Source organism: Rutidosis leptorrhynchoides, chromosome 4 (assembly GCF_046630445.1).
Source record: "Rutidosis leptorrhynchoides isolate AG116_Rl617_1_P2 chromosome 4, CSIRO_AGI_Rlap_v1, whole genome shotgun sequence".
Taxonomy (NCBI): Eukaryota; Viridiplantae; Streptophyta; class Magnoliopsida; order Asterales; family Asteraceae; genus Rutidosis; species Rutidosis leptorrhynchoides.
In genome coordinates, this window is record NC_092336.1 from 169,765,482 (window position 1) to 169,776,282 (window position 10,801).

At 35.9% G+C, this 10,801-nt stretch overlaps 1 protein-coding gene across 1 annotated transcript; it reads right to left on the minus strand.

Moving 5' to 3' along the window:
* Positions 1 to 767: 767 nt before the first annotated feature.
* Positions 768 to 1,196, minus strand: LOC139841213 (transcription factor MYB48-like). Its single transcript, XM_071831442.1, has one exon. The coding sequence runs from the start codon at positions 1,194 to 1,196 to the stop codon at positions 768 to 770; it is 429 nt and encodes a 142-aa protein (XP_071687543.1).
* Positions 1,197 to 10,801: the final 9,605 nt, after the last annotated feature.

A 10,801-nucleotide genomic window follows, 5' to 3' on the forward strand; every position in this document is an offset into this window, starting at 1 on the left:
AAATACTATTCTTCACACCAAGAAGATACTGGAATTAAATACCGTGTTACATATGGAGTACAATTTATGAACAAAATATCTATTTGTTCTTCCTTAAACTAAGACCCTAAAAGAAATTTCTTACATTTAATGCACCAAAAAGCAAAATGTGAACATCTCGCTTCTACAAATGTTTTCCATCTTCGTCACTTCTTTTTTCGGTGACTCCGATAACGAGAGCTCCGCCGTCTACATCGCCGCCAGTGAATCCTTCTTTCTTTTTTTTTCTTTACATACAACAACCAACAACAAATCCGTGAGCAAACGTGAACAGTTTGTTCTCTTTTTCATTTGATTAAAGTGGATCCAAATCGACAAAAAAAAAACGTGATAGGTCGATGAAGAAATTCATAAACAAACTCCGATCTATTATTGATGATTAATTTGATTGAGTAGATAGATGTTGATTCTCAATTTGGGGGTTAAATAATACTGGAGAAGATAAATGATAGAAATAGAAGATGGGTAGTTTAGTAAAATAATGTAATTAATCCCATCTATATGGGGAGGACATCACTTTCTCACATTAACCATTAATGTCTTCATATGGATAAGTTAAAGGAATAAGTTGTAAATAAACACACAGGTCTGGTGACCGAATAATTCATGGAGACAGTTAAGCCCATTAAGGCCTAAAGAAATAGGCCCTAAGTTAATTAGCTAGTTAACAGCTCGTTTGTTGCCGGGATAAATATATAATACTTGTGTTAAACTCATGCTGTCCACCATCAATCATCCTTCATCCAAAAACTACTCGTACTAAATGAGTAATCCCATATTTGAGTTGTCACACCATTACTATAACTATCAAAGACCGGTTTAAGACCTTCATTTTCTAACATATCTATTTCTTTCCATATCTCATCCATAGAATAAATCCCTTCTAGTTCTTCGTTATTAAATTTATCATGTTTCATCATGGTATTCCTATTATTGTTACTTCTGCTTATTCCACATAAAACCATTTCAATTCCACCAGTATCGTAAAAGCTTCGTTCTTTAGTCTCATCCATGGGCATTGAATCAACGGATGGGTCATTAGTACAAGTTGATGATGATGAGGTATTTGAGAATGATGTTGATGGAGATGAACATTTTTTGTTTTCTTGTGGTTTCTTTCTCATGCGAGTTCTCCAGTAATTCTTGACCATCTGCATTTTTAACCATGGAAGATATGTTGAGCACAAATCTAGAACACAAAATCAAGTTAGTGTAGGCTCTCTACAAAACATCTGCCATTATTTATATTCACTTATCTCTATGTTAGTAGAATCAATTAAACTACAAGCTTGACTGTTACTTATGAAATGTCCCGTTCTTATTGACTAAAAACGTTCCATATTAATTGATTTCGTTGCGAGGTTTTGACCTCTATATGAGATGTTTTTCAAAGACTGCATTCATTTTTAAAACAAACCATAACCTTTATTTCATAGATAAAGGTTTTAAAAAGCTTTACGTAGTTTATCAAATAATGATAATCTAAAATATCCTGTTTACACACGACCATTACATAATGGTTTACAATACAAATATGTTACAACAAAATAAGTTTCTTGAATGCAGTTTTTACACAATATCATACAAGCATGGACTCCAAATCTCGTCCTTATTTAAGTATGCGACAGCGGAAGCTCTTAATAATCACCTGAGAATAAACATGCTTAAAACGTCAACAAAAATGTTGGTGAGTTATAGGTTTAACCTATATATATCAAATCATAATAATAGACCACAAGATTTCATATTTCAATACACATCCCATACATAGAGATAAAAATCATTCATATGGTGAACACCTGGTAACCGACATTAACAAGATGCATATATAAGAATATCCCCATCATTCCGGGACACCCTTCGGATATGATATAAATTTCGAAGTACTAAAGCATCCAGTACTTTGGATGGGGTTTGTTAGGCCCAATAGATCTATCTTTAGGATTCGCGTCAATTAGGGTGTCTGTTCCCTAATTCATAGATTACCAGACTTAATAAAAAGGGGCATATTCGATTTCGATAATTCAACCATAGAATGTAGTTTCACGTACTTGTGTCTATTTTGTAAATCATTTATAAAACCTGCATGTATTCTCATCCCAAAAATAATTAGATTTTAAAAGTGGGACTATAACTCACTTTCACAGATTTTTACTTCGTCGGGAAGTAAGACTTGGCCACTGGTTGATTCACGAACCTATAACAATATATACATATATATCAAAGTATGTTCAAAATATATTTACAACACTTTTAATATATTTTGATGTTTTAAGTTTATTAAGTCAGCTGTCCTCGTTAGTAACCTACAACTAGTTGTCCACAGTTAGATGTACAGAAATAAATCGATAAATATTATCTTGAATCAATCCACGACCCAGTGTATACGTATCTCAGTATTGATCACAACTCAAACTATATATATTTTGGAATCAACCTCAACCCTGTATAGCTAACTCCAACATTCACATATAGAGTGTCTATGGTTGTTCCGAAATATATATAGATGTGTCGACATGATAGGTCGAAACATTGTATACGTGTCTATGGTATCTCAAGATTACATAATATACAATACAAGTTGATTAAGTTATGGTTGGAATAGATTTGTTACCAATTTTCACGTAGCTAAAATGAGAAAAATTATCCAATCTTGTTTTACCCATAACTTCTTCATTTTAAATCCGTTTTGAGTGAATCAAATTGCTATGGTTTCATATTGAACTCTATTTTATGAATCTAAACAGAAAAGTATAGGTTTATAGTCGGAAAAATAAGTTACAAGTCGTTTTTGTAAAGGTAGTCATTTCAGTCGAAAGAACGACGTCTAGATGACCATTTTAGAAAACATACTTCCACTTTGAGTTTAACCATAATTTTTGGATATAGTTTCATGTTCATAATAAAAATCATTTTCCCAGAATAACAACTTTTAAATCAAAGTTTATCATAGTTTTTAATTAACTAACCCAAAACAGCCCGCGGTGTTACTACGACGGCGTAAATCCGGTTTTACGGTGTTTTTCGTGTTTCCAGGTTTTAAATCATTAAGTTAGCATATCATATAGATATAGAACATGTGTTTAGTTGATTTTAAAAGTCAAGTTAGAAGGATTAACTTTTATTTGCGAACAAGTTTAGAATTAACTAAACTATGTTCTAGTGATTACAAGTTTAAACCTTCGAATAAGATAGCTTTATATGTATGAATCGAATGATGTTATGAACATCATTACTACCTTAAGTTCCTTGGATAAACCTACTGGAAAAGAGAAAAGTGGATCTAGCTTCAATGGATCCTTGGATGGCTCGAAGTTCTTGAAGCAGAATCATGACACGAAAACAAGTTCAAGTAAGATCATCACTTGAAATAAGATTGTTATAGTTATAGAAATTGAACCAAAGTTTGAATATGATTATTACCTTGTATTAGAATGATAACCTACTGTAAGAAACAAAGATTTCTTGAGGTTGGATGATCACCTTACAAGATTGGAAGTGAGCTAGCAAACTTGAAAGTATTCTTGATTTTATGTAACTAGAACTTTTGGAATTTATGAAGAACACTTAGAACTTGAAGATAGAACTTGAGAGAGATCAATTAGATGAAGAAAATTGAAGAATGAAAGTGTTTGTAGGTGTTTTTGGTCGTTGGTGTATGGATTAGATATAAAGGATATGTAATTTTGTTTTCATGTAAATAAGTCATGAATGATTACTCATATTTTTGTAATTTTATGAGATATTTCATGCTAGTTGCCAAATGATGGTTCCCACATGTGTTAGGTGACTCACATGGGCTGCTAAGAGCTGATCATTGGAGTGTATATACCAATAGTACATACATCTAAAAGCTGTGTATTGTACGAGTACGAATACGGGTGCATACGAGTAGAATTGTTGATGAAACTGAACGAGGATGTAATTGTAAGCATTTTTGTTAAGTAGAAGTATTTTGATAAGTGTCTTGAAGTCTTTCAAAAGTGTATGAATACATATTAAAACACTACATGTATATACATTTTAACTGAGTCGTTAAGTCATCGTTAGTCGTTACATGTAAATGTTGTTTTGAAACCTTTAGGTTAACGATCTTGTTGAATGTTGTTAACCCATTGTTTATTATAACAAATGAGATATTAAATTGTTATATTATCATGATATTATGATATATAATATATCTCAGTATGATGTATATACAGTTAAATGTCGTTACAACGATAATCGTTACATATATGTCTCGTTTCGAAATCATTAAGTTAGTAGTCTTATTTTTACATATGTATTTCATTGTTAATACACTTAATAATATATTTACTTATCATTTAACATAATTAACCAAGTGTATCAATATCTTAATATGATTCATATGTACCTAGTAAGACGTTGTTATAACGATAATCCTTATATATATCGTTTTCGAGTTTCTTAAATTAATAGTCTCATTTTTATGTATATAACTCATTTTTAAAATACCTAATGAGATACATACTTATAATAAAAACATGTTAACTATATATATAACCATATATATGTCATCGTATAGTTTTTTTTACAAGTTTTAACGTTCGTGAATCACCGGTCAACTTGGGTGGTCAATTGTCTATATGAAACATATTTCAATTAATCAAGTGTTAACAAGTTTGATTGCTTAACATGTTGGAAACATTTAATCATGTAAATATCAATCTCAATTAATATATATAAACATGGAAAAGTTCGGGTCACTACAGTACCTACCCGTTAAATAAATTTCGTCCCGAAATTTTAAGCTGTTGAAGGTGTTGATGAATCTTCTGGAAATAGATGCGGGTATTTCTTCTTCATCTGATCTTCACGTTCCCAGGTGAACTCGGGTCCTCTACGAGCATTCCATCGAACCTTAACAATTGGTATCTTGTTTTGCTTAAGTCTTTTAACCTCACGATCCATTATTTCGACGGGTTCTTCGATGAATTGAAGTTTTTCGTTGATTTGGATTTCATCTAACGGAATAGTGAGATCTTCTTTAGCAAAACATTTCTTCAAATTCGAGACGTGAAAAGTGTTATGTACAGCCGCGAGTTGTTGAGGTAACTCAAGTCTGTAAGCTACTGGTCCGACACGATCAATAATCTTGAATGGTCCAATATACCTTGGATTTAATTTCCCTCGTTTACCAAATCGAACAACGCCTTTCCAAGGTGCAACTTTAAGCATGACCATCTCTCCAATTTTAAATTCTATATCTTTTCTTTTAATGTCAGCGTAGCTCTTTTGTCGACTTTGGGCGGTTTTCAACCGTTGTTGAATTTGGATGATCTTCTCGGTAGTTTCTTGTATAATCTCCGGACCCGTAATCTGTCTATCCCCCACTTCACTCCAACAAATCGGAGACCTGCACTTTCTACCATAAAGTGCTTCAAACGGCGCCATCTCAATGCTTGAATGGTAGCTGTTGTTGTAGGAAAATTCTGCTAACGGTAGATGTCGATCCCAACTATTTCCGAAATCAATAACACATGCTCGTAGCATGTCTTCAAGCGTTTGTATCGTCCTTTCGCTCTGCCCATCAGTTTGTGGATGATAGGCAGTACTCATGTCTAGACGAGTTCCTAATGCTTGCTGTAATGTCTGCCAGAATCTTGAAATAAATCTGCCATCCCTATCAGAGATAATAGAGATTGGTATTCCATGTCTGGAGACGACTTCCTTCAAATACAGTCGTGCTAACTTCTCCATCTTGTCATCTTCTCTTATTGGCAGGAAGTGTGCTGATTTGGTTAGACGATCAACTATTACCCAAATAGTATCAAAACCACTTGCAGTCCTTGGCAATTTAGTGATGAAATCCATGGTAATGTTTTCCCATTTCCATTCCGGGATTTCGGGTTGTTGAAGTAGACCTGATGGTTTCTGATGCTCAGCTTTGACCTTAGAACACGTCAAACATTCTCCTACGTATTTAGCAACATCGGCTTTCATACCCGGCCACCAAAAATGTTTCTTGAGATCCTTGTACATCTTCCCCGTTCCAGGATGTATTGAGTATCTGGTTTTATGAGCTTCTCTAACTACCATTTCTCTCATATCTCCAAATTTTGGTACCCAAATCCTTTCAGCCCTATACCGGGTTCCGTCTTCCCGAATATTAAGGTGCTTCTCCGATCCTTTGGGTATTTCATCCTTTAAATTTCCCTCTTTTAAAACTCCTTGTTGCGCCTCCTTTATTTGAGTAGTAAGGTTATTATGAATCATTATATTCATAGATTTTACTCGAATGGGTTCTCTGTCCTTCCTGCTCAAGGCATCGGCTACCACATTTGCCTTCCCCGGGTGGTAACGAATCTCAAAGTCGTAATCATTCAATAATTCAATCCACCTACGCTGCCTCATATTCAGTTGTTTCTGATTAAATATGTGTTGAAGACTTTTGTGGTCGGTATATATAATACTTTTGACCCCATATAAGTAGTGCCTCCAAGTCTTTAATGCAAAAACAACCGCGCCTAATTCCAAATCATGCGTCGTATAATTTTGTTCGTGAATCTTCAATTGTCTAGACGCATAAGCAATCACCTTCGTTCGTTGCATTAATACACAACCGAGACCTTGCTTTGATGCATCACAATAAATCACAAAATCATCATTCCCTTCAGGCAATGACAATATAGGTGCCGTAGTTAGCTTTTTCTTCAATAACTGAAACGCTTTCTCTTGTTCATCATTCCATTCAAATTTCTTCCCTTTATGCGTTAATGCAGTCAAGGGTTTTGCTATTCTGGAGAAGTCTTGGATGAACCTTCTGTAGTAACCAGCTAGTCCTAAAAACTGGCGTATGTGTTTCGGAGTTTTCGGGGTTTCCCACTTTTCAACAGTTTCTATCTTTGCCGGATCCACCTTAATACCTTCTTTGTTCACTATGTGACCGAGGAATTGAACTTCTTCCAACCAAAATGCACACTTTGAAAACTTAGCGTACAATTCTTCCTTCCTCAATACTTCTAACACCTTTCTCAAATGTTCACCGTGTTCTTGGTCATTCTTTGAGTAAATAAGTATGTCATCAATGAAAACAATGACAAACTTGTCAAGGTATGGTCCACACACTCGGTTCATAAGGTCCATGAACACAGCTGGTGCGTTAGTTAAACCAAACGGCATGACCATAAACTCGTAATGACCGTAACGTGTTCTGAAAGCAGTCTTTGGAATATCATCTTCTTTCACCCGCATTTGATGATACCCGGAACGTAAGTCAATCTTTGAATAAACAGACGAGCCTTGTAGTTGATCAAATAAGTCATCGATTCTCGGTAGTGGGTAGCGGTTCTTGATGGTAAGTTTGTTCAACTCTCGGTAGTCGATACACAACCTGAATGTACCATCTTTCTTCTTGACAAACAAAACAGGAGCTCCCCACGGTGATGTGCTTGGTCGAATGAAACCACGCTCTAAAAGTTCTTGTAATTGGCTTTGTAGTTCTTTCATCTCGCTGGGTGCGAGTCTGTAAGGAGCACGAGCTATTGGTGCAGCTCCTGGTACAAGATCTATTTGAAATTCAACGGATCGATGTGGGGGTAATCCCGGTAATTCTTTCGGAAATACATCAGGAAATTCTTTTGCGACGGGAACATCATTGATGCTCTTTTCTTCAGTTTGTACTTTCTCGACGTGTGCTAGAACAGCATAGCAACCTTTTCTTATTAGTTTTTGTGCTTTCAAATTACTAATAAGATGTAGCTTCGTGTTGCCCTTTTCTCCGTACACCATTAAGGGTTTTCCTTTTTCTCGTATAATGCAAATTGCATTTTTGTAACAAACGATCTCCGCTTTCACTTCTTTCAACCAGTCCATACCGATTATCACATCAAAACTCCCTAACTCTACTGGTATCAAATCAATCTTAAATGTTTCGCTAACCAGTTTAATTTCTCGATTCCGACATATATTATCTGCTGAAATTAATTTACCATTTGCTAATTCGAGTAAAAATTTACTATCCAAAGGCGTCAATGGACAACTTAATTTAGCACAAAAATCTCTACTCATATAGCTTCTATCCGCACCCGAATCAAATAAAACGTAAGCAGATTTATTGTCAATAAGAAACGTACCCGTAACAAGCTCCGGGTCTTCCTGTGCCTCTGCCGCATTAATATTGAAAACTCTTCCACGGCCTTGTCCATTCGTGTTCTCCTGGTTCGGGCAATTTCTAATAATGTGGCCCGGTTTTCCACATTTATAACAAACTACATTGGCATAACTTGCTCCGACACTACTTGCTCCGCCATTACTCGTTCCGACACCATTTGTTCCTTTCGTTCTATTAACCCCTGGTCCGTAGACCTCACACTTCGCCGCGCTATGACCATTTCTTTTACACTTGTTGCAAAATTTGGTGCAGAACCCCGAGTGATTCTTTTCACACCTTTGGCATAGCTGCTTCTGATTGTTGTTGTTGTTGCGGTTATTGTTGTTGTTGGGATGATTGTTGTAGTTGCTGTTGTTGTTGTTGTTGTTGTTGTTGTTGTTGTTGTTGTTGGGCCGTTTGTTGTAGTCGCGATTGATGTTGCGATTATTGGGATAATTGTTGCGATTATTGTTGTAATTGCTGTTGTTGTTGTATTGGTGATTCTTATCACCGTTTTCCTCCCACTTTCTTTTGACTTGCTTCACATTGGCCTCTTCAGCAGTCTGTTCTTTAATTCTTTCTTCAATTTGGTTCACGAGTTTGTGAGCCATTCTACATGCCTGTTGTATGGAGGCGGGCTCGTGTGAACTTATATCTTCTTGGATTCTTTCTGGTAATCCTTTCACAAACGCGTCGATCTTCTCTTCCTCATCTTCGAATGCTCCCGGACACAATAGGCACAATTCTGTGAATCGTCTTTCGTACGTGGTAATATCAAATCCTTGGGTTCGTAACCCTCTAAGTTCTGTCTTGAGCTTATTGACCTCGGTTGTGGGACGGTACTTCTCGTTCATCAAGTGCTTGAATGCTGACCACGGTAGTGCGTACGCATCGTCTTGTCCCACTTGCTCTAGATAGGTATTCCACCATGTTAACGCAGAACCTGTGAAGGTATGCGTAGCGTACTTTACTTTGTCCTCTTCAGTACACTTACTTATGGCAAACACCGATTCGACCTTCTCGGTCCACCGATTCAATCCGATCGGTCCTTCGGTTCCATCAAATTCCAAAGGTTTGCAGGCAGTGAATTCTTTGTAGGTGCATCCTACACGATTTCCTGTACTGCTAGATCCAAGGTTATTGTTGGTATGTAGCGCAGCCTGTACTGCGGCTATGTTTGAAGCTAGAAAAGTACGGAATTCCTCTTCATTCATATTCACGGTGTGTCGAGTAGTCGGTGCCATTTCCTTCAAAATAGTTAAATGGAACAAGTTAATCATACAGAATATTAAGAGTAGTTAATAGTATTTCGTAGCATAATATGAACTCATTTATAAAAGCTTTTTCTTCATATTAGCGTTTTATAAGTTTAAATTCGGGTAGTACCTACCCGTTAAGTTCATACTTAGTAGCTAATATACAATTCAACTACTACAATTCTATATGAAAAACTGATTATAATAATATTTCGCGTTCAAACTTTTATTCAATATTTTACAAACTTACAATACCGTTTATTTTACATAAAGCATGAAATATAGCACACAATAACTTTGATACAAGATAGTTGTGAAGATAATTCTAGCTAGTACACAAGTCGTTCAGCAAAGGCAATAAAGACACGTAATTCATACGTCCAGAAACAAGTCATGCATTCTGGTTTTACTAGGACTACTTCCCATCCTTGGTCTTGTGCAACATAACCGTTATGGCCGTTGATAAGACAGCGTGTTGTAGCGTCGTCAAAGGGACGAGGGTTACGTAATGTCCAACAGTCCCGTAATAATCTAAAAACCTCATTTCTTACCCCAATTACCGACTCCGTCACTTGTGGAAACGTTTTGTTTAATAGTTGTAGCCCGATGTTCTTGTTCTCACTTTGGTGAGAAGCGAACATTACTAATCCGTAAGCATAACATGCTTCTTTATGTTGCATGTTAGCCGCTTTTTCTAAATCACGAAGTCCAATATTCGGATATATTGAGTCAAAATAATTTCTTAACCCGTTGCGTAAAATAGCATTTGGGTTCCCCGCAATATATGCGTCAAAGTAAACACATCGTAACTTATGGGTTTCCCAATGTGATATCCCCCATCTTTCAAACGAAAGTCTCTTATAAACCAAGACATTCTTGGAACGTTCTTCGAATGTCTTACAAACTGATCTCGCCTTAAATAGTTGTGCCGAGGAATTCTGGCCGACTCTAGACAAGATTTCATCAATCATGTCTCCGGGTAGGTCTCTTAAAATATTGGGTTGTCTATCCATTTTGTGTTTTTAAACTGTAAAATAGACAAGAGTTAGATTCATAAAAAAAATACTTATTAATACAAGCAATTTTTACATATATCATAAAGCATACGAACACTATATTACATATATTACACCACACGAATACAACTATCTTATTCCGACTCGCTCGTTTCTTCTTCTTCGGTTTTGGTTCTTTTTGCCAAGTTTCTAGGGATATATGATGTTCCCCTAATACGAGCCGTCGTGATCCACATTGGTTTAGAAAAACCTGGTGGTTTAGAGGTTCCCGGGTCATTGTTACAACTTAAGGACTTCGGGGGTTGACGATACATATAAAGTTCATCGGGGTTGGAATTAGATTTCTCTATTTTTATGCCCTTTCCCTTATTATTTTC

What these genes read in the sequence shown, in the direction of transcription:
- LOC139841213 (XM_071831442.1), bottom strand. Translation starts at nt 1,196, where the DNA reads ATGCAGATGGTCAAGAATTACTGGAGAACTCGCATGAGAAAGAAACCA.